This window comes from Trachypithecus francoisi, unplaced genomic scaffold, assembly GCF_009764315.1.
Source record: "Trachypithecus francoisi isolate TF-2019V2 unplaced genomic scaffold, Tfra_2.0 Lachesis_group11, whole genome shotgun sequence".
Lineage (NCBI taxonomy): Eukaryota > Metazoa > Chordata > Mammalia > Primates > Cercopithecidae > Trachypithecus > Trachypithecus francoisi.
Genome location: NW_022681456.1, coordinates 67,437,723 through 67,463,010, shown reverse-complemented (window position 1 = coordinate 67,463,010; position 25,288 = coordinate 67,437,723). Strand labels below are relative to the sequence as shown.

Genomic DNA, 25,288 nt, shown 5'->3' with positions numbered 1-25,288 from the left:
TAATGTATAAACGTGACTGCGAAATGCAGATAAAAAATCAAAAAGAAATCAAAGATATGCTGAACGGCTGGAATGAGCAAGCATCTCAATTTCTATATTGAAGGATGCTAGAAATCTTAGACCTCTGAGATATGTCCTGGTAACATTTTAGAAAGGATTATTACACCGCTGAAGAATAAGGAAGGTAAACCACCACCATATAGAAAGATAATATATACTAGGTATGATATTTTAGTATTTCAGTGGGACTTTTAGAAAGATCTCTCATAATAACCTGCAGATGGATGGACTATCATGAACTGAGTGAAAATGATACCCAAAGCCCGTAAATCAGCATGCGTGGGTAAAAGGCAAGATCTCTGCCAGGGATGCTGCAGAGCTCTGTCCTTGGCATTGCTATGCTCAAAATTCTTAACACTATTTGATACTTACCAAATTTGCAGCTAATTCATTGCTAAGAAGAGTAGTAGATATATATGATGATCAGGAATAGAGACTATTTCACCAAGTTGGAAAGAGAGGCTGACTCACTGGAGAGCTGTGTACATAACTGAAAGAAGACAGCCTTTGAATTAAGGGGATTCTAAACTCAAATATCAGCCCCGTTGTTGGGTAGACTTGGACAAGTTACCTTAGCCTCTGTGAGCCTTAACTTCTTCATCCACAAAAGAGGGATAACACCTCTGTTTTTTAAATAAATAAGATCAACACGACTTTTGGTACATAACAGATGCTCACTAGTAAGTACTCTTCCTCCTCTCCTCTTCTCAAACATTAGTGGCTGAATAGAAGAGAAATAAATGTGCAGACAACTGAATGAAGGGTACAGAGTTGCACAGAATTACACAGAGTCCTACCCCTCAAGGGAGGAAACCTAGCTCTTAAGGGCAATTCATAAGAATAAGACCGGCCGGGCGCGGTGGCTCAAGCCTGTAATCCCAGCACTTTGGGAGGCCGAGACGGGTGGATCACGAGGTCAGGAGATCGAGACCATCCTAGCTAACACGGTGAAATCCCGTCTCTACTAAAAAAATACAAAAAATTAGCCAGGCGATGTGGCGGGCGCCTGTAGTCCCAGCTACTCGGAAGGCTGAGGCGAGAGAATGGCATAAACCCGGGAGGCGGAGCTTGCAGTGAGCTGAGATCCGGCCACTGCACTCCAGCCTGGGCGACAGAGCGAGACTCCGTCTCAAAAAAAAAAAAAAAAAAAAAAAAAGAATAAGACCTATATGTTTTAGTTGATGGCAAGTTCAATATAAACAAACATCATTATTTCATTTAAAAATACAATAATAATCTGCATTGAGTATTACATCCAGATCAGGGAGCTAATGGTTTTCTTGAACTCTGTTCTTTTCAGACCAACAGCATGGTGAAGTGTCTAGTTTTGACTGCTCCATGCTAAAGACCATTGTCAAACTAAAGAAAGACTAGCAGGATATGGAAAACATGTCACATAGGGCAGAACCAAGGAAGGAGCATATTTTATCTTGTTTAAACAACAACAGCAACTCAAGGAAGAGATGATAGATATATTCAAATATCTGAATGACTGACTTTGGGGAAGTTCAGAAAGATTAGAAGAGTCAGTGGGTTCACGATAAGAAACTTCAGTCCATCAGGATAAGGAATGTTCAAGAGAGATGTAAAAAAGCAGGGGTTACTTTGTAAGACAGTAAGTTTCCTGTGTCTAAAAATGTTGAAGCAGAAGAAAGTAGATGTGGAGTTTCCAATCGTGAAAGTAGAACACAAGGGGAAAATATGTGTATATGATGCATGCACATATTTTTTTAGGTGTTTATTAGAGAAAGATCAGTAAGAGCACTGCGAATTCCACTCTATCATTCTATTTCATCATTGTGTAAGGGTTGATTTATAATATTGATGAGATCCTAAGGCAGGTGATGAAAGGAGACTCTTTAATTTGACAAACATGGGCTGCACCCTGCTATGAACCCTACTGGGCAAAACTTTGTGGGAGAATTTTTAAAAGATACATTTTCATCTGGGTGCAGTGGCTCACGCCTGTAATTCCAGTACTTTGGGACGCTGAGATGGGAGGATTGCTTGAGCCCAGGAATTCAAGGCCATCCTGGGCAACATGGCAAGACCCTGTACCTACAAAACATTTTTTAAAAATTAGCTGGGCATAGTGGCATGTGCCTGTGGTATCTGCTACTCAGGTGCCTTCTGAAGTGAGAGGATGACTTGAGCCCAGGAGGTCAAGACTGTAGTGAACCATGATCATGCCACTGCACACCAGCCTGGCTGACAGAGCAAGACCCTGCTTCAAAACCAACCAACCAATCAACAAAATAAACAAACATTTTCTTGAATTTAAGGGACTATAACCTTAAATTAAATGTAAGTCTACAATCCAGGAAAACAATTGCAGAGCAACATGAAACAGGATGAGTGAAACTGCTGAAAGCTTCAATAAAAATATAAAATATTCTGGGTTGGGCATGGTGGCTCATGCCTGTAATCCCAGCATTGTGGGAAGCCGAGGTAGGTGGATCAACTGAAGTCAGGATTTCAAGACCAGACTCACCAATATGGCGAAATCCCGTTTTTCTTTTCTTTTTTAAACACATTTTGCAAAAATACAAAATTAGCCAGGCATGGTGGCACATCTCTGTAATCCCAGCCACTTGGGAGGCTGAGGCAGGAGAATCATTTGAAACCAGGAGGCAGAGGTTGCAATGAGCTGAGGTCACGCCATTGCACTCCAGCTGGGGAAACAAATAAAATAAAATATTCTGGGTGTTACAAAAAATGATTATGGAAGGGAGAAGTAAGAGGAGAGAACCCAGAGGAATGGAATACGCTATATGGGAATGTCACGGGCATCAGCATTAGAAGGGTTAATTTGTCCCTTTTCAATTTGAGGAGGCAGGGTTTGTAAGAAGGAAGAGGGGTCTATTAGTTAGGGCTATACCGCACTGCAGAGTAATCCTCTGACAGTGTCCTAGGTAATCCACTGTCCCACTCTTTGAAATGATACCTCCTCTCTCTCTCTGAGCCTTGAACATCTCCTTCCCCTCCATACCTTCTGTGGATGACCTCACCTCTTATGTCACTAAGGAAATAGAGCAATCAGAAGATGACTAACAGATCTTCTCAGCAGGGACTGTAGCACCCTCCTGCCTCTGTGCCCTTCCACGCTGCCTTCCCTCCCGCTGAACTGGTGGTGCACACTGGAGGCACCCCGCCTCTTCAGAGACTGCTTTTGCTTTTATCCCCTCTCCCTCCTGCACAATTTTCTCTCATTCCACTAGATCAGTCACATCAGCACACGAACACGCTGTATCCTCTCTTATGTATATATTTTAAAGTCCTCCCTAGACCACATGCTCCCTGTGGCCACTCCCATTTCTCTGCTCACTTTGATAGAGAAACTCTGATTAGAGTTGTCCACATTCTTTGCCTGTTACTCAAGTCCTATTCTCACCTCAACCCATTCAAATCAGGCTTTTACTCCTGCCTTTTCACTGAATCTATTTTTGTCAGGGTCACCAAACCTCCCGTCTTATAGAATCTTATGGCCAATTCTCATCCATCTCATCATCAATCTTTGACCTAGTTTTTCTCTCCCTCTTTAGTGACATGGCTCATAACTTGGATTCCAGGGTACTACATTCTCCTGATCTCATGACCACTGCTTTTGTTTCTTCATATCTTCTGCTGAATCTTCCTCTGTCTGTGCTACCTAGAAGACCTGTCAATAGGTATAAATACCATTGACAAACTGAGAGCTTCAAAATTTCTATCTCCACCTAAGCTCTTCTCTGAGTTCCCCACTCTCCTGTTCCACTGATCCATTTCTTCCTGGGTTATTTTCTGTTTCAGTAAATGGCATCAGTATTTACCCAATTGTTAAGAGCAAAAACCCTGGAATTATACCAGACTTCTCTCTTCCTCTCTCATCTCACATCCAATTTGTCAGTAGGTTCTTTAGCTACTTTCTTCAAAATTTGACCATTTTTTACTACCTCCACCTCCACCTCCTAATCCAAGCCACCATCATTTCTTGCCTGAAATACCATGGCAGCCTGCTAACTGGTCTTGTTTCCACTTTTGCCTCCTTAAAAGTCTATTTTCCATATAGCAGCCAGAGAAAATAAAATAAACAAAAAAGAAATTACATCAATACCTTAACCCCTACAATGGCTTCCTATACTGCTCAAAATAATATCCAAACTCTTAAACCATGGCCTAAAAGCTCTACAGGACACAGCCTTGCCTCTTCTCCAGACTCATCCCTTACACCCCCAGCCTTGCTTCCCCCTTTCTGGCCATGCTTAGCCATTCAATTTGGAGTAATATTGTTCAACCACCTCTTTCTCTTTCCTTGTTTCTTTTCACTTGTTTGCAGAAGTTTCTTTCTCTCAGTTTCTTTAAAAGCCAAGCTTGTTCTGACTTCGGGACTTTGCATTTGCTCTTCTTTTGGCCTAGAATCCTCTTCCTCCAGATCATTACATAGTTCACCACTCATTTCAGGCTACTCCAAAGTCACCAGCTCATGGGGGCCAACCTTGGCCTTTGGAGGCCATGGAGGCCTCAGATTTTCTGTCTGAGCATGGATCCCATAACTTTCTGTCCCCACCACTTTACTACTTACACTAGTTCATTTCCCTTTATTGTACATAGCATAGCCTGACTTTAGACCAGGCATTCAATGTTTGCTGAATGCCTGTTTCCCCTGCTAGCCTGTCAGCTCCAGGAGGACAGAGGCTAATAGGCTGGGTTCACATCTATATTCCTAGCACCTGGAACAGTATCTGGCACACAGTGACTGCTCAACGAGTAACTGTTGGATAATTATGTGTTGAATGAATGTATAAGGGTCAGTTTAGAGGAACACTCAGAATCAAAAAGGGAGAGATCATTTTAGTTATAATGGATGCAGCGAGCAAGTAAAGGATGGGCCAGAGGAAAAAAGGAGAATGAAGTGAGTGTGCACGGGTGAAGGGCAATGGATCAATGTGTCAGTGGTTTACATTCCATGCAGAAGGCAGGGGGGTTCCAGAGGTGCAATCAAACTCCTGAAGAGATCAAAGAGCTTTGCCAGGTGCTGTAAAGTATTTCCACCCACATTTTGAAGGGGAAATGTTAATAACATCTGTTTAATGTGTAGCCCAGTAATAGGTTTTAGAAATGTATAAGAATATTTGATTTTAAAAGAATTTGTGTATCTCTTATATATTTTATATATTTATATATAGATATTATCAGAGTCAGTGAGTCAAGACTGACTATGATGCCACAGAACACAGTGACTCATTTCATTTTCTCAGTGTTATCTTACCGCTTTCCATTATTCCATGGTGTTAAAGGGCAAACATAAAGCATAGTTATGATATTACCAGTTTCAGAATAAGTAGTTAAAAGCCTGCTTGACCAATTTTAATTTTCTTCCTTGACTGGAAAGCTCTGAAAGGCATAAGTGCATGGAATAACACGACCCGAAGCCCTGGTAGTTCGCCTCCTCAGTTTCTCCTAGTACTCCGTTACTTAGAGAGATAATGGCATGAGCCCTATTGACCCCAAGCCATTACTCATTAACCCCCTCTAATTTAGGGCTCTAGTCAATGAGGACTGAGATGGAGTCTGTGACTGGGATGGACAGAGATCACCCACATTCAGAGGCTTCTGCTCAACTCACACTTTCTGGATACTTCCGAGCAGAGGCTCAACTGGCCTCGAGAAGTCAGTCTTCACATTTTGTTCTAAGTGAGGATTCTCTCCACCACCTTCTCCCTTCCCTCACTACTCAGGAATCTGGTCAAAATTTATATTTAACTAGGGTTTATCCAAGGTTCACTGTTTTCTAGCCCTGTGATTTTAGACAAGCGACTTCAGCTCTCAGAACTTCAGTTTGCTGGCAGGGTGCAGTGGCTCACACTTGTAATCCCAGCACATTGGCAGGCTGAGGCAGGCGGATCATGAGGTCAGGAGTTCAAGACCAGCCTGGCCAATATAATGAAACCCCCATCTCTACTAAAAATATAAAAATTAGCTGGGCATGGTGGCGCACTTCTGTAATCCCAGCTACTCAGGAAGCTGAGGCAGGAGAATCGCTTGAACCTGGGAGGTGGAGGTTGCAGTGAGCTGAGATCGTGCCACTGTATTCCAGCCTGGGTGACAGAGCAAGGCTGTGTCCTCCCCCCACCAAAACAAACAAATAAAAAAAACAAATTAAATAAATAAATAAAAGAACTTCAGTTTGCTCATGTGTAAGAGGGGAATAAAACTTATTTTCCCCCTAGTGGTGTTTCTGAGGAAGAAATGAGATGATATTCATGAAAATGACTAGTCCAATACTTGGCACTGGCATGAAATAAATAGTAACTAGTAATTGTATAATTATTCCCCTCTCCCCACCTTCTCTCTCTGTCTCTCTCTCTCTCTCTGTCTCTCTCTTACTCTCGCTCTGGGTTAGGTTACTACAATGATCATTTCATTCTTGTTATTCCCTAAGCTTTGGCGTAATATTGTTCAACCTCCTCTTTCTCTTTTCTTGTTTCATTTGTTAACAGAAGCCCCCAAAGCCTTTCACTGTCATTCAAATGATGTTTCTGCACTACAAATCAACAACTACTTACTGACTACCAACAAAGTGAAGTTTTGTGGTTGTCAAAGTCATGTCTTCTGAGAAGAATCTCATTCCAAGTCAGTGTTTCCCAAAGTAGGTGTGTATAGATATTGCTGGATGCAAGATGATTTAAGATGACACAGAAACCTTTGTTTTTCATTTTCAGAGTTAGAAAAAATTTATATCAGAAAAATATGATTAGCATATAAAATTACAGATAGTAAAGCCTATGATAAACCTAAGTAAAAGAGTGTACCAATTTAAACTTACTTAAAATCATATTAATTATAGTAGAGGTGGAACACAAATATATAACAAAAGTAATGAAGATGACATACGAGTAACTGAAATTTGGGATGCTGTTCTGAATCATATAAGGTCAATAGATAAACCACAATGAGATACCATCTCACACCAGTTAGAATGGCAATCATTAAAAAGTCAGGAAACAACAGGTGTTGGAGAGGATGTGGAGAAATAGGAACACTTTTACACTGTTGGTGGGGTTGTAAACTAGTTCAACCATTATGGAAAACAGTATGGCAATTCCTCAAGGATCTAGAACTAGATGTACCATATGACCCAGCCATCCCACTACTGGGTATATACCCAAAGGATTATAAATCATGCTGCTATAAAGACACATGCACACATATGTTTATTGCGGCACTATTCACAATAGCAAAGACTTGGAATCAACCCAAATGTCCATCTGTGACAGACTGGACTAAAAGGATGAGTTTGCGTCCTTTGTAGGGACATGGATGCAGCTGGAAACCATCATTCTTAGCAAACTATCACAAGAAGAGAAAACCAAACACTGCATGTTCTCACTCATAGGTGGGAACTGAACAATGAGATCACTTGGACTCGGGAAGGGGAACATCACACACCGGGGCCTATCATGGGGAGGGGGGAGGGGGGAGGGATTGCATTGGGAGTTATACCTGATATAAATGATGACTTGATGGGTGCTGACGAGTTGATGGGTGCAGCACACCAACATGGCACAAGTATACATATGTAACAAACCTGCACGTTATGCACATGTACCCTAGAACTTAAAGTATAATAAAAAAAAAAAGAAAAAAAAAAAGAAAAGAGTATTAATAGGCCCAACTACTCTATTCAAAAGTAAACTATATGTAAGATGTTTCTTCACTTTCCTCAATGCCAATCAAGCCATACACCTTCTACCCAGCCTAATTTTCTAAAGTCACCTAAAACCCTAGGGTCGAAGGTCTACCAAACCCAGGAATGGGAGAATCAATTTTTTTCAGGGCAAAAGTAACAGAGGGAAAAGACTTTTTCCTTGTAGCTCTTATGGCTATATCCTCAGTCGGCCTGTAAAATTTTTCTGACACTGGAGGCTGTTGCTAGCTGTCGTCAGAGTCACTCCTACATGTACCTGGAGCACAATATTGACCAAGTGCCACCTCTTCTGTAACACAGGAGTTCCTGAACAGGGGGTTCAGGAAATACCAAAGCACAGTCACCACCAAAAAATTTCCCCTAAATTGCATGCTGGAAGAATTATTGTTTCAAAATCACTTGCTGCATATGCACCACTTTATTGTATTTCAGCCAATGTTTACTAAGGCATGAGAGAAGTTCAAACATAATAGACCATCGTTTCTCCAAATCACTAATGAAAGCTATGGTTCTGAAAACACAAACCAAGGTGCTGGTTTTGCCTTGTGCTATTTGAGGAGCACTCAGTATGTACTCACAGCCACATAGCAAACTGGATCAGTTCTCTGGAGGAGATACTTAATGTGTACCTGCCATAATAAGTAATATGTTTGGCTCTGCATTGCTCTATTCTTTTCTTCCTCATATTTTTTAGCACTTTTCTACAAGCAGAACATGTGAATGAATCACTCTTATCTTCTCAATTTTATTATTAAATGGTGCTCAACTTTTTCCTCGTTGTTTTAGGACCACACAGACATTTTCTGGTCAAACAGAAACAAATGAGGCTGGGGGGAACCTCTGGCCTTTCAAAGTCTCTAGCTTCTGGCTGACCTATATTCCATTCATCAGTCTTGGGCAGCAGGCATTTTCTTGGAAATGTCATGTTGGGTGGAGCTTCAAGGCCAAATGTGAGTATTTGCTGCAGCATACAATGAGACAGAAAACATGTGGTCAACAGAGGACTTGTTGCACTTTTTCTGTAGGAAAGTATGCCAGTCTTAGGGTCACAGATTCCTCACACAGAAAATCTACCTGCTGACTTTTGCTTATTCATTCATTCCACAAGTATTGATCAAATACCTAACATTTGCTAAGGACTGTTCCATGCACTGGAGATAACAGGTGAACTAGACATATAGAGGATCTGCCCTCCTGTAGCTTACATTTTAGCTAGGGACTGAGAAACAAAACAAGAATAAATTGGTAAGTTAATTTCATATAGCGATAACTACTATGGAAAACCAAACAAGACATGGAAGAGGGCAGAATCTCAGGTATATTTGCAATGCTAACAGTCTTGACTTTATAATTGTAGAAACTTATCTCTAAAGAAGTAATGTAATTTAGCTACTTTCTTAAATATTCAGTAATTTTAACACTTGTACACATAATTTTAGGTTCTTTCTTAAGGCTGACACTGAATGGATTTGGCAGAGTACACGCTGGCCCTTAGTTCTCATTGTCCTCACTTTGGCCCACTGGAACACTTGCGAGGATGCAGGGACAGCCGGACTGAGAAGCAAAGGTATTTTTTCCCTTGTTGGTCATGTCCTCATTAATAGTAGATTCTGGCATTTTTTCCCGTGTTGGTCATGTCCTCATTAATAGTAGATTCTGCCCTAGTTTCTTTGGACAGCAACTGTGTACTTTTAGGACATTTCATACTTGCTTGATTCAACTGATTTTGGTTTCTCATCCCTGAGATACACTCTTTGTTTTTTTTTTTTAATTTTTACTTTTTGAGAGAGGGTCTCACTCTGGAGAACAGTGGTGCCATCATGACTCACTGCAGCCTTGATTTCCTGGGCTCAGGCAATCCTCTCACCTCAATGTCCTGAGTAGCTGGGACCACAGGTGCATGCCACCATGCCCAGCTGATTTTTGTATTTTTTGTAGAGACAGTGTTTCACCATGTTGCCCAGGCTGGAACTCTCAGGCTTAAGAGATCTGGCTGCCTTGACCTCCCAAAGTTCTGGGATTATAGGTGTGAGCCACTGTGTCCGGCCTCACTCATTTTTTTTGCAGGGGATCAATAGTAGAACTAACCAGATGAATCAGAACCAGGCATTTACACACTTGAACAGTGGTATAGCTGTAAAGTCCTAGTGTAAAAGTTACACTATATATCTTCTGTAATAATACAAATTTACATAAATGAAGCATCTAATGATATGAATAACAAGGACAGGAAAAAGTTGGATCAGAGAGGGCAGAACCTTCAAATTCCTATTGTGGCCTCTTAATTTAAGGTTACCAGCTCCTCCCTGGTGTCAAGGGTATGGTATTATGGGGATTATCTTCCAGACTTTGATTGTTCAATAGATATTGACTTTTCCTGGATGTATTCTAATCAGCTTGACTATACACATCTTGGGCTACTGGACATTTCAGATTCTCAGCTTCATGTTTTACTACCTACTCCCATGTACCTAAATGTGAGCAGCAAGAAAGACTGATGTATACTTTACTCACTTAAGACCTAATTGATAAGTACATCTAAGTTCTTACATTTTAGGCTGGGAAAAAAAATCCTACACAAACGTTTATGGCATTATTCTGGGTGCAGACTGAAGACAATTTTCCTGGGTGCACCAAAGTTTAGAAATGTAATAGATATGAATATTTGACATCTTCCTGCATTTGTCATTTGTCCAGAATTCTTTGGGCAATTAGTCAAGACTGATATAAGCAAAGAAAGATGTCCTATATAGAAAGAGGGGGCAAGTCAAACAAGTAGTATACTAACTCTAGGTTTTGAGGTCAAGTGTAGTATCCTGTCTTTCCTTCACAAATATGAGACAGACATGATTAAATTCCTCATCTCTAAGTGGGCAATGTCACAAACTATTGCAAAATATGCCAAACTCAAAGTCTGTACAGATTTTCTCTAATGATTTGGACAAACCCTTCAAGTGGTCGAACTTCATTTCACCAGCAATCTGTCAAATAAAGGAGAATCAACAGATTCTTTTTAATAGACATTGATATACAGTAAAATCTGTTAGTTCTAAATACCTTTGTCCTTGGAATTTATGTTATTTTTGAAAACTAATGGGGAGGAATGAGATTGAAAATACATCTCCCTAATATTTTTAATTGAATATTAAGTCTCTAATACAAACTTAAAGTTTGGTGTCATAGGACACTCATGTCATTCTTTACTATCATCAGTATTAAAAATTTCATTAAACCTTATGGAAGACTAAAAAATCCTTTTATTTTTACATTTTATGCCATATGAGACATGATTAAAATGACAAGTTCCCAAATAACATGAATAATGTATTTCCCCTTTATCCAAAGCAAGTGCATTTTGCTCCTAAGAGTGTTTAATCCATTTTCTTTTTCAGGAAGAGGAAAGGAGGGCGATAAAAGGATTTACAGTTAGAACAGGTATTTAATGAAAGGCACATATTTGGCTTGTGATTATAAAATAGCTGACGTAGTTATTCTGAGTTTAGACAGGAGTCATAGATTTTGACATGAATAAAAGCAAATTATGATTCTGTTAACATTCATATTTACCTCTTTGGGACAGAATTGTTTAAAGTTACTCTGTATTAGTCATGGAAATAGTAGAGCCTGTATTAAGAAAGCTTATTTCTGTGTATGTATATAAATGTTTACTTCAGGAAGCACCAGATCTACATTTATAGAACAAGTTTCAAAGAACAGCTTAAAATATCATAAAACTTAGATAGAGAAACTTAAGGTGCCTTCTGCTACTTTATACTCTTTTTCCACTATATTCCACCCCATTCATCAGAGAAAGTGCTAATATGAATGGTCAAATCCAGTCACCATCTTTGGACCACTGGGAGTGAAGCTTTAGGGGGAGATGTAGGCAAAAGCCATAGCTCTGTTAATATTTTAGCCTCCTTCTGTTTGCTTACTCCCCAGAAGCTGGGGCAGGTCAATGGCCCTGGAGCTGCATCTTACTTGGGAGGGGCCTCTGCATGGAGAAGGTCAGAAACTAGTACATTAGCCAAACTCTCCTTTAGGGCTTCTTTTCATTGTTGCGCTTTTCTCTAGAGGCATCTTTCCATGCTGCTGGGGTGTTAAAAATAACTTGAGGGAAGCAGGATTGGGAGTGAGCACAGGAAAAGTAGACTAAGGCTGTAAATGTCCATCTAGCTCAAGCTTGTCCAACCCACAGCCCACAGGCTGTAATACAGCCCAGGATGGCTTTGAATGTGACCCAACACAAATTCGTAAATGTTTTAAAAACATTATGAGATTTTTTTGTGATTTTTATTTTTATTATTACTTGTTTTAGTTCATCAGCTATCATTAGTGTATTTTATGTGTGGCCCAAGACAATTCTTCTTCCAATGTGGCCCAGGGAAGCCAAAAGATTGGACTCTCCTGAATTCTGGCTCTTATAGCTCTGTATGGTCCAACTTAGTCCATCAGGAGACCACTTCAGGATTTTTCAGTTGAAGCTCTGGTAAATAATAAAGAGGATACATTTACTTGGCCTTTTCCTCTGTGCATTTTTCTCTCTCTCATGGACTTAGTGGGGGCAAAAGTGGACACAGTAGGTGATTGCTCAAGACTTCTGGATGTTGGGTTTCACCTCTGTTTGAGTCACTTCTTGGCCAAACATCTGAGAATACTCTCTTCTTTTTGCCAGAACAAGAGTTCATGGGTACTTTTAAGTAAGACAGTAAGGGATTAGAACTCCACGAGTCATTAGTCAGTCAGGAGGCAGTTTCCAAGAAGTTTGTTAATTCTCTCCTTAAAATACTATTAAGTAATAGTCTGCTGTTAACCACTTTGGTTTCTTAGCCCTCTGGCTGGTGCAATCTTTTTTCTTGAACCGTTCTAAGTAACTAAGAAGATTCTGAACACTCCTAATACCTCCGGCCCCTACCTTAAGAGAGATGAACAAAAAGGGGTCTATCAATGGTCAAGCTCCAGGAAAACATCTCATAAAGCTTACCAACAGTTATGATTCCAGTGACTTTTAAATCTAACATAAAGAGAAGGAAAAGATAAAATTTATGATGAAGAATAATATGTGCCACAAATTAGGGATTATGATTAACCAATTCTGTGTATTTAACGTGTAACTTAAAAAACTACTTAATGACTTTAAGAAAAAGGAAGGCCTTCAAACGTGTTGTCATTAGAATGTGGCACTAGAGAACCCATGAAAAGAAAACATTGATAATAGCATATTTGCTTAGTATCCCATAGAGTTATGAGGACACTGAGAACTCTCCTGCTTCTTCCGAGCAGTAGAATACTCAGTACCGGTGAATGTAGAGCAACCAAGAAAGAATGGATGGGTAACTGATATTCTTGAACTTCAAACGGGATATTTCTTTAATGCTGACAAGGAGAAAGCAGATAACACAGTCCAGAGCTGACTGTAATAGTTTTTCTAAATTCAACCAGCATGAAGAATGAGGATAAAATAGAAGACATCTTGGCACTGACTGGGTGATGCCATCTAATTGCAGAATTCAAATTGCTTTAGAATCTTTGAAGCACCAAAACAAGGATGTAAAACATATTCATAATATGTGTCTTCATAAGTCCTGTACTTTCAAAATGAATCTAAGCCTTTGGAATAAGAGTAAAAATAACCACCTGAAATCTTTATAAAAATAAAGAATAATCATGAAGAGGGTTACTCACAAATGGGATTCTTCTTGCTCTTTATTCAAGTGGAAAATTCTTCCTTTCACTGACACATTTGCCAAACCATTCCATTTAATGTAGGAAACACCACTTTGTTTCTTCTGAATTGCTAAAACTATTGTACTCTAAAATCCTGTAGCTGAGGTTTAGCTGTACTCAATTAGCTTGTATAAAATACACAATACATCATTTTAAATCAACGTTTAAATGCATTAATGCTTTTAACCCTTCTAAGTACAATTGCTTCCATAAGGAATTTTTCCATGAATTATCTAGTTCAGATTGTTTGAATAGCATTTTGAATTTCCTTTCCTCTTTAATTTCAGAACTTACATGTTTTTGTGTCATTCACAAATCAAAGCTTCAAAATATTGAAGTTTTGGGGTAAAGACATTTAAAGATATTTCTCCAAAATGTTTTGTTGGAAAGACATAGATATCACTCATTGTATTACAATAATATGACTCACACTTTCCTAAGGAAACAAAATCACAAATTTTACAAGAGGTGTCCAATGGAAGCAAATTCAGGTTCAAAGAGATGAGAAGAAAAGAGTGATTTTGCATTCAGCATACATGATCTGTTGCGGCAACTGTGAATTCCTTATTTCTGCCAGCTATAGCTCAGTAAAGAAATGGATGCTATTGTGAAAGTCATCCCCTGAAAACAGAGATGAGAGTAAGTAAATGAGTAGAGGTGATATAAATTTGAGTCATTTTGCAAAGGATTTTACAATGATGGATTACAAGATGAATTCTCACAAGTTGGCAAGGTTTTCCAAAGTCTAGCTTTTATGAATATTGTTTGAACAAGTGGTGTAGAATTCAGTCTATGCTCTGTGAAATAACATGATTTATTATTATTATTATTTTTACCAAGTTGGAATTATTTAGAATCACCAAATAACAGGATTCAAAATTAAAACAGCTGAAAAATCCAACATTCTGGTCTAACCTGGGATGCTCTGTCTCCTCACAGCCAACGCTCCATCAGGCGGCTTTGTCTGGCTGGCGGATTTAGTGTAGGGACTCTCATCTGCAAAGGTACAATGAAGCGTTTGGTTAATTTCCATCCAGTTTCTAATGCAGTGAAGATTTTTAACGGATTGCAATCCTTCTGCGAGAGAGAAGTGGTACAGTACAGTGGAAAGTGTTGGTAGGCCTGGGTCCTATACTTGGGTTAGCTGTGCGATCAGTCTTTGAAAATGTTGTGAATATGTTTCTTTCCTTATAAAAGAGAGAGAAAATTCTCATCTACTTCTTAGGGTTGTGAGGATCAAAAGCTATAGTGCTCATGAAGATGTTTATGAAATGGTAAGAAGTATGCAAATATAGTATACAAATTATTTGTTTGTCACCTACATTCATTGATAGGTAAGTACCAGTGAATAGGTGTAACAAAGACAAAGAAGAAATAAAATGGCTCAATGGGCACTAAGAATAATCAGGTAGAAGAACAAAGAAAGTAAAAAGAAAGGCAATATTTCAGATAAGCAGATGACAGAGTTAGTATTGCAAGGGAAATAAAGCCACTCAGAGTTAGTAGGTTCCTCCTGGGAGTGTGAACTGGCAGCCAGTGCAAAGCAGAGGGATAGAGATGTTCAGACGGAAGACCAGAGGAGCTAGGTTGAGAATAGGGAAGGAATGATGGTTTGGCAAAAGAAGACATATATTGCAATAAGCTGGTTTGTGCTCTTTTAGAAAGAGATGAAAATAACTTGCAGAATTATTAAAAGAGCAACTGGGAAGACAGAGGTCTAAAGCTTAATGTATCTGTGAGAGTTAGGCAAGAAGGTGAATGATTAAAACAGTGGGTGACAAGATCATGGAGATAATGGGTCCATCCAGTTCTAAGTAAGGTGATTATTTTTTTTAACTTTGAAAATGATTTTACCTGACTAGGAATAAAGGAGTAGTGATCTAGGATGGCAAATACTAAGGCTAAAATAGAAAGGACAATTCTTCCTAATTGAGACGGGAGCATTTATAAAAAGTAAAAGAAATGTGAATAACAACCTTAAAAATGTCAAGAATAAGATGTACATGGCTTGAGTAAATAGAACATAAAATAATTATCTAGCATATTCAGTCCAGCTAGATAACCTAAATGTCACTGCTGGCCACAGTATAAGATGTATTATTGTTGTTGTTACCATTTTATAATAGCAGGAAATCATTAAAGAATTTAAAGAAACCATATTGTGCATGACAAACTATTACACATAATAAGGATTTATTCAGAACAAGGCTTTAATCATCTGAGAACATTAATTCTCCCAATTGAATGGCTTGTGTTTCAAAATTGAGGAACTCATTTCCTCTCTAGGATGAACTTCTGGTTTGAAATGATTCATGATTTCTTCATAAAACTAACAAGGTCTTTATAAACAATTACAAAAGGAAAAGATTAACACTGCTGTAAGTGGCAATTAACTTAAAAAATAGAAGTCATGCTGTTTCACGTTTATATTTAATTTGTCACATAATTTTTTATATTCTTCCAACCATAAAGATAAACTACCAACTTTCAGATACCAATTCAATCAACACCATTTTTGCTTTAGAAGTGGTATCTTAGGTCTTCGACTCTTCTCTTTGCAAACACCATTTTGAGTATAATTAAAACACACAAAACAAAATACAAAATGTAAACACTACACTATAAAAGTCTCCCTTTGCCCCACCATTGTCACTTGAATATTTGAGTGTTTTTCTCACAGTGTTAATAAGAAGGCAATATGCTTCATTTGCACCTTTTAAAACAAATGTACTATGTATTAAAGCTGGGAATTCTTTATAAGACTGCTTTAAAAATGTATTTCCTTTCATTGTCCAACACCTTGAAACGGTGTATTTATGAGCATAGAGCACTAAGCCAGAAAATAATCACAACAACCAGGCTTAGGTACGGCATCTTGGAAGCCTAAAAGCTTTCCTCAGTGTTCTATTTGTCAAGATTCCAGCCAATTAAAGTCTTGAGTTGAATCCAGTGTTGGATTTTTATAAAGGGCAATAAGAGATTTACCCAGGAGACTCTGGGGTTATCTGCACTTGATGCTCTATTTTAAGGAGCTATTTCTTTAGAAATGTACCCAGTTTGCATTTCAGAAGTAGTCAACCCTGGTAAAATGGTTTTCTCATTTATATTTGAAAACAACTTCCTTGATTTAGAACTGAGATAGTCTAGTTGAGCACATCCTTAAAAGGTTGAAACTGAATTACAGATGACCACCTGGCCAGCCTCTCCATCACCATCCCCAACCTCCACTCCTGCTCCCAATATCAAGAGTGACCTTACTGAGCACAGGCAAAAGTAAATAATTATCTAGAAGCCAAATCTTGTATTGGTTAAAGGACCAGAATGAAAAAGTTCAGTGTTATCTAATGTTGTCTAAGCGATGTTATTGCTTTCACCCTGATTGCCAAAGCCAATCATGCCAAAGCCTATCAGTGTGAAAGCAATAATTCCTAATGGAAGGGAGGCAGAGGCTTGGCAACATTGATCATCAGAGCTAAGGAGGGCATAGCAGCAGAGCAGCATGGCACAATATAACACTTGGTTTTTAGAAGACTTTCCTGAAGAGTGTCTTTTTGTTTTAAATACCTTAGAGGCACCATGGCCTTTTATAAAAAGCTACCCATCACAGAATGAACACCAGCTCTCTTAACGTGATTTACTGAAACTCAGCTCTGGATTTAAACTTGTTTGAAAATAGAAATGGAGAAAACACACTGAATGAATCTGTGGCTGATGGCTCCACAGTAGGATACTAAAGGACAAGAGTGTCCAGAGTGCATTTCTAATCCTTGAGCATAAAGTCACGGAGAACTACGGAGGCTTCTATCTTCTCTTGTGTCCCTAAATGCAGCTTTATAGATATATCCCTAGAATTTCATGCTTATAAGGGATAATCTAGACCATTCTTTCATTGTAAATAGAACTGAGGCCCAGAAAGATAAATTACAGAAGGACACACATCTAAATTGAGTCTAGATGGAATTTCTTATATTCTTAGTCCCATGTTCTTTCTTCATTTCCTTTTAGATAGACAATAAGATTTCATAAGCCATTGGGTCCACATGTTGCTGTGTCACAGGAGTGAGTGATTGGGCACACTGTACCAGCAGAGACCTTGTATGGTGTAAGTTAATTGCTACAGTGAAGCCTTTGAAAATGAGCCTGAGCCACATAGCCAATTATTTTTGTGTATATATACATCCCATTCTTCCCTCCTCCACATACTTGTTGCCTAAAGCAAACAACACTTACACATGGTACTACCGAACTAATTTATGCTTTTCAGTTCATTTCTTTGAAGATACAATTTAAAAGCAACGTCAATATAGCTCATTGTTCCCCAGGATGAGCCTTAAAAGAGTCACTGAATTATAAGATTTATGTTAATACTTTTCCTTTGTTTCATTGGAGAGATACTAAATAGGCTTTCAAGTTACATCCAGACATTTAAATGAACCAAAAAAAGGTCAAATGACAAGGAAAGAAATCAATCAGAATAGTACCTAGCACATCGTAGGCTTTCACTAAATGTTTGCTGATAGAATATGTGAATTAATTATATTCACTTTTTCAAACAAGAGCATTTGTTGTAAACAAAGAACATGAAGAAAGTCAAACATTTGTTATAAGCTATATTCCCTCCTACTTCTGCTTTTCTTTTTCTAGGTTGATAGCCTATTCCTTTTTTTTTTTTTTTTTTTTGCCTATTCCTTTTAAAGTCACATTATCATCCAATAGCTATTAAGTATTGACTTAACGTGAAAAATCTGACCCTTTATAAAATGGTTATCAACATATATTTCCTTTCATTTTCATTCAGACTGTAGAATGATTGATCAACCTTTAAAATAATGTCTTTAAACAAAAGAATTATGATTTTCATAGCAGACTCTCAGCCCAGACTTGGATGATCATATTAACCAGGGATTCTCACTAAAAGTCACTACGGGGGCAAAGCAGACATTCAGTTAGTGAGCTACTTGCTCACTGAAATGAAATGCTTCAAGCAATCACTAAGGGCATCTCAGGGTATCAACACTGCCAGCCTTTCCTAACGACATTTTAGCAGCTAGGTAATCACCGTCACGCATGATGGCCCTTCACAGGGGCTTACCTGTTAGTCACAATAAAGAAGAACATGGGTCCCTTTAGAGTGACATCTCACGAGGCTAGGGAAAAATGCCCTCCATTAACAGGGAGAATTGACATGGTGACAAAGGCACCGAAAGCGTTAGTCAAGCATATACTTAAAGCAGAAGAAGAACAATGGGGGGACCATCTGTCCCTCTCATTCCCCCCAGTTTGGCCAGTTTCCTCATGTGCCAAACACAGGAGGGGCAAACACAGATCATTTGCTTTGATCACATGAAGCTGGTGTTTATAAACTTGGAAAGCAACCAGTGGGCACCTAAGGAGCAATGCTTCACTACGCATCACAAACCGCCTGTGCTGGAGCTGGGAGAGTCACATTGTGAGGAGGGGACTCGGGTCCCCTCATGCTCTCAAATCCTCCAACGTTTGCTTGGTATCAAACAGCATCCGTGTGTCACCAGGCTGGTTCCTGTTTCTCCATTTCCTGAGACTCTCATTTCTCACTCTGGGCTATGCAGAGGAACCCGATATGAATATAGTTTCAGGAATCTCTAGCTGTGTTCAAAGCTTTGCTGAAGAAAGAAAATTTAATTTCCTTTGGCTGAGACTAATCAGCATATGCTAAACAATTCTTAGCAACTAATTATGCACAACTGAGGCACCTGCTAAGGCAGCAGACCCCCTTAACATCTTGATTAGGAAAAAAGAAGGCATTTGGTGCAGTTAAACATTATGACCATTTCCCAGTAGCGAGGAGACAGGCAGGGCATGCCACAGTGCTCATGCATGTCCTTACAAACTTGAAATAAAAGTCTGGTTTCCATGAATGAACAAAATAAAATCCACTGTGGATGAAACAATCTGTCCCTTGAACTCAATTAAATGTTACACAATTTAGTACCTACTATGTGCAAACTAAGACTCAAAGTACACAAAAGATAATGACACGTTCAGTGGAGTGGTGATGGCAGAATCATTACTCCCTACATTTGAGACCAGAACATGGTACTGGATTAACCGATGGGGAGAATGAGTATGGGCTTAGGGTTAGGTGGAGGTGAAGCACAGGATGAGAAAGGGAGATCTACCACTAGGAATTTATCCGTAATTTTTCAATCAGAAAAATCAAGAAACAAGTCATTTTAGGCTTTCTGATAACATGGTAGTTTTGTGTGGTGGGGAGCCATAATCGTTTCAGTAATCGGGTCCTGTGAACATTTTATCCCAGTTAGCATGAACATATCATGGTTGCTTCTCTCCCACAGACACTAGCCTTCCAGTCCCACTTGCTTCCCTGGTGGTTTGATGGCACACTTTGAAATTTAAGCAAGATTTCCTGAAGGATAACTGTTAAGGCTTTTTGACAACAGAGCTTAATTATATCTTTCTCTTCTTGTTAAAATGATGTATAACTACAATCACAGGGCCCCACATAATTTAAAGAAATTGTTCATAATTCCTGATTCAAATAACCCTATTTTTCTAGGGTCAAGCAAAAAGTGCACTCATGATCTCTCCTAGAGTCAGTAGGCTGCCAAGTCCTCCACAGGCTTCGGCTCTACAACTTTGGTATGTGGAGGCTGTAACATGGAGAGCTGCTTACAACTTACGGAGAATGAATCGATTTCATTTCCTTCCCTAATCTGATAGAGGGGTCCATACAGCTAAGTTTACACCAGAAGATTGGGGAATGATCTGAGCTTGACGACAAGAAGCAGAGGCAGTGTGCTGCCCTGTGACAATCTCTTTCCTATGAAAAGATGATTTCCCCCATCTACTTTCCCTCCTCCCTTTTCTTATTTGTTTTGCATCTGCATGGCATTAATGTCTATCCTTGACTCTGCAGGTTTCCTTATAGTTTCATAATTCAGACACAGATGTGCTCTATATTCCTAAAGGGACCAGATCTTTTGCCTTTTTTTTTTTTTTTTTTTCCTGAGATAGGGTCTCACTCTGTCACCCTGCCTGGAATGCAGTGGTATGATCATGGCTCACTGCAGCCTCAAACTCCTGAGCTCAAGTGCTCCTCCCACCTCAGCCTCTGAGCAGCTGGGATTGCAGGTGCATGCCACCAAGCCTGACTTTTTAAATTATTTTTTATAGAGGCTAGGTTTTGCTATGTTGCCCAGACTGGTCTCAAACTCCTGGAATCAAGTGATCCTCCCACCTCAGTCTTCCAAAATGCTGGATTACAGGCATGAACCGTCACACCTGGCTTTCTTTTACTTTTGAACTTTGGAAAAAAAAAACACCCAAACAGAGCACAATTTCATTTTAAGAACAAATATACAGTGGTTTTTTGGTTTCTTCACAGTGATAGAAAGTCTTCTAATTAACCATAATCTGATAACCATTTCAGGGATTAAATATTGCAGCTAAAAAGAATGGCAACAATATAGCTCACATTGTCATAGGCCTGTGTTATAAGATCATTTCTCTCCCTTACTGCTCTATTATCTAATTCTTGCTTCTCAAAATGTGGACCATGGATGAGCAGCAGGAGCATACCTGAGAATTGTCAAAAATGTGGAATCTCAGCCTCCACCGCAACCCATGGAATCAGAGTCCGCATTTAACAAAATCTCCAGGTGATTTGTATGCACGTTAATGTTTGGAAAGTGCTGCTCCAATTGATATGACCAACAGCAATTGCACATGTAGTGAGGATACACCTGTTCCAATGTCTCACCTGGTTGCATCAGGGGCAGCCTACAAAGTAGCTGGCAGAATGCCAGTCATATCAGCAAACTCCAAGAGTATCCCCAGGCCTGCAATCATCAAATTGCTCATGGACTGGTTTCTTCAAATGTAAAGGAAACTGTTGTAATGGTATGGTTTTGAGTGAATTCAATCTTCCCTTGATCCATTTTAAACCTCTCAACAAATCCTGAAATGGCTGAATTATAGGAGTAACGAGCTATCTAAGGTCAGATTCACTGGAGCAAGTGACTGATTATAATAATAATCTATTAGTCAATTTACATTTTAAGGTGGAGAGAGGAAATGGTATTGAATTACTATCCCCTAGCTAGTAAAGGTCAAATGAAAATAAAAAGTTATGTTCTGTCTCATGGCAGGGACATGAGGGAAGAATCTTCCATGACGCTGTCTCCTTAAATTCTTTCTCCTCAGATACATATTTGCTTCCTTGCATCTGCACAGTTCTCCTGCAACCAGGAAGGTCTCCAGCACAGAACCCGGCCTCTGATCTGCACACAGGGACAAACAGAACTGCGGTGGCCCCGGAGCATCTGGACAACCTTGTGGAAGTGGTCTGTGCTAGCTGGGCTGCTCAGTGATGCCTGCAGGCCTTTTGGGAAAGTAATATCTTTAGTCAGGTTAATTCGTAAATCCTCTCTGAAATTAATGAGCATGAAATTGCACATTTTCTGCCTCTGGCATTCCTATTGCTAATGTGTCTGAATCACAAATGATAACTCCTATGCTTCTTCCTAATATTGTTTCCAGCAAGGACAGCTGAACCAGTCTGTTAATGGCAGTCACAGACCTGCCTCATCACCGAAGAATCAAAATTTGTCAAGGACTGGAATCCATGCCATAAAGTTCATTTTCATGACCATATCAGATCCCAATTAAAAACATTAACATCTTAAATTCATTATATCTGTCACATTTTCTCTTTGTGGAGAGGGCTATGTGCTTTAAAGCTTTGGTTTAGCCATTAGATTATGCCAGCTGACATTTTCAGTCTCTCATAGGTTCAATAAATGCTTAGCCCTAGAATGACAATTTAGTGCAAAATTTGAACTACCTCAGCTGACATTTTCAGTCTCTCATAGGTTCAATAAGTGACTAGCTTTAGAATGACAATTTGGTGCAAAATTTGGATTACCTCACAGCAATGAGTACTGGCTATTTAAAACCACATTTTAAATTCTTATTTAAAAAGCACATCATTCTTCAGGGAAAAAGTATGCATTAACAGGTATAAACTGGCTAGACCATATCCAAGTATTCCTGGAGGGCCACAGAACCAGTGTTTGATTTCATGTAATGGCAATTGAGTGGTAGGATTAATAAAAATAAATAATACATTTGGAGTAATTAAGGATTCTCCATTTTTTTAACTAACGAATATGAAATTCAGAAGTCACTTTCATATATATATATATACACACACACACACACACACAATTTGGACTGGACTAAATTTAGGGAAAAATGTAAAACAGTACATAGGTTTTCCTTAGATAATTCAAAAAACAAAATGTTTAAAATGTTCTCATGGAAAAGATTGGAAATGATTTTTAAACACTCAAATAAGAACGATCATAGTTTCAAAACTGAATCATTTAAATGATTATATCGCTTTACTATTTAAACTGCTTCTTTTTTTGCCCCTTGTTTGGAATGTTTTTGGATTTCTAATGTAAACTGCAGAGAAAAAGAGGGAGCTTTCTGTTAAATCAGGGTTCTCCAAGAGTCCTTCTTTTACATGACATTACTGCGAAGGTTTCCATATTTAGAAATTTTCAGTATGATAGCTGCTAGAATGAAGTCAAGATTGATGGGAAAACAAGCAGCAGCAAAATGCAGTCAGGATGGCTTCATTTGAAGTGGTCTAAATCTTGTGCCCGTGTGTGAATGTACACTGATGTCTAGGAAAATGAGCCACATATATCTGTGGGGTGGAGCATTCCCAGGTGGGTTTGATTATTGAGAAATTAGCCTTTAATGCTCTCACCTGTTGCTCTGACAATCAGTGACAATAAAATTTTATAACTTTGGTAACTTTAAAACCTGGTTCACAAAGACAAGAACCACATAATTATCTCAATAGATGCAGAAAAGGCTTTTGACAAAATTCAACAGCCCTTTATGCTAAAAACGCTCAATAAATTTGGTATTGATGGAACGTACCTCAAAATAATAAGAGCTATTTATGACAAACCCACAGCTAATATCATACTGAATGGGCAAAAACTGGAAAAATTCCCTTTGAAAACTGGCACAAGACAGGGATGCCCTCTCTCACCACTCCTATTCAACATAGTGTTGGAAGTTCTGGCTAGGGCAATCAGGCAAGAGAAAGAAATCAAGGGTATCCAGTTAGGAAAAGAAGAAGTCAAATTGTCCCTGTTTGCAGATGACATGATTGTATATTTAGAAAACCCCATCGTCTCAGCCCAAAATCTCCTTAAGCTGATAAGCAACTTCAGCAAAGTCTCAGGATACAAAATTAATGTGCAAAAATCACAAGCATTCTTATACACCAGTAACAGACAAGCAGAGAGCCAAATCAGGAATCAACTTCCATTCACAATTGCTTCAAAGAGAATAAAATACCTAGGAATCCAGCTTACAAGGGATGTAAAGGACCTCTTCAAGGAGAACTACAAACCACTGCTCAGTGAAATCAAAGAGGACACAAACAAATGGAAGAACATACCATGCTCATGGATAGGAAGAATCAATATCGTGAAAATGGCCATACTGCCCAAGGTTATTTATAGATTTAATGCCATCCCCATCAAGCTACCAATGACTTTCTTCACAGAATTGGAAAAAACTGCTTTAAAGTTCATATGGAACCAAAAAAGAGCCCGCATTGCCAAGACAATCCTAAGTCAAAAGGACAAAGCTGGAGGCGTCACGCTACCTGACTTCAAACTATACTACAAGGCTACAGTAACCAAAACAGCATGGTACTGGTACCACAACAGAGATATAGACCAATGGAACAGAACAGAGTCCTCAGAAATAATACCACACATCTACAGCCATCTGATCTTTGACAAACCTGAGAGAAACAAGAAATGGGGAAAGGATTCCCTATTTAATAAATGGTGCTGGGAAAATTGGCTAGCCATAAGTAGAAAGCTGAAACTGGATCCTTTCCTTACCCCTTATACGAAAATTAATTCAAGATGGATTAGAGACTTAAATGTTAGACCTAATACCATAAAAACCCTAGAAGAAAATCTAGGTAGTACCATTCAGGACATAGGCATGGGCAAGGACTTCATGTCTAAAACACCAAAAGCAACGGCAGCAAAAGCAAAAATTGACACATGGGATCTAATTAAACTAAAGAGCTTTTGCACAGCAAAAGAAACTACCATCAGAGTGAACAGGCAACCTACAGAATGGGAAAAAATTTTTGCAACCTACTCATCTGACAAAGGGCTAATATCCAGAATCTACAAAGAACTCAAACAAATATACAAGAAAAAAACAAACAACCCCATCAAAAAGTGGGGAAAGGATATGAACAGACATTTCTCAAAAGAAGACATCCATACAGCCAACAGACACATGAAAAAATGCTCGTCATCACTCGCCATCAGAGAAATGCAAATCAAAACTACAATGAGATACCATCTCACACCAGTTAGAATGGCAATCATTAAGAAGTCAGGAAACAACAGGTGTTGGAGAGGATGTGGAGAAATAGGAACACTTTTACACTGTTGGTGGGATTGTAAACTAGTTCAACCATTATGGAAAACAGTATGGCGTTTCCTCAAGGATCTAGAACTAGATGTACCATATGACCCAGCCATCCCACTACTGGGTATATACCCAAAGGATTATAAATTACTCTACTACAAAGACACATGCACACGTATGTTTATTGCGGCACTATTCACAATAGCAAAGACTTGGAATCAACCCAAATGTCCATCTGTGACAGACTGGATTAAGAAAATGTGGCACATATACACCATGGAATACTATGCAGCCATAAAAAAGGATGAGTTTGCATCCTTTGTAGGGACATGG

At 39.0% G+C, this 25,288-nt stretch overlaps 1 protein-coding gene across 2 annotated transcripts in view; it reads right to left on the bottom strand.

The window, feature by feature from the left end:
* The window catches only part of GRIP1 (glutamate receptor interacting protein 1), a 757,962-nt gene that overhangs the window by 235,422 nt on the left and 497,252 nt on the right, over nucleotides 1-25,288 (bottom strand). For both annotated transcript variants that reach the window (XM_033221362.1, XM_033221361.1), the window contains exon 2: nucleotides 14,390-14,470. In XM_033221362.1, the coding sequence (XP_033077253.1) occupies nucleotides 14,390-14,470 (81 nt within the window). The remainder of the gene's footprint in view (nucleotides 1-14,389; nucleotides 14,471-25,288) is intronic.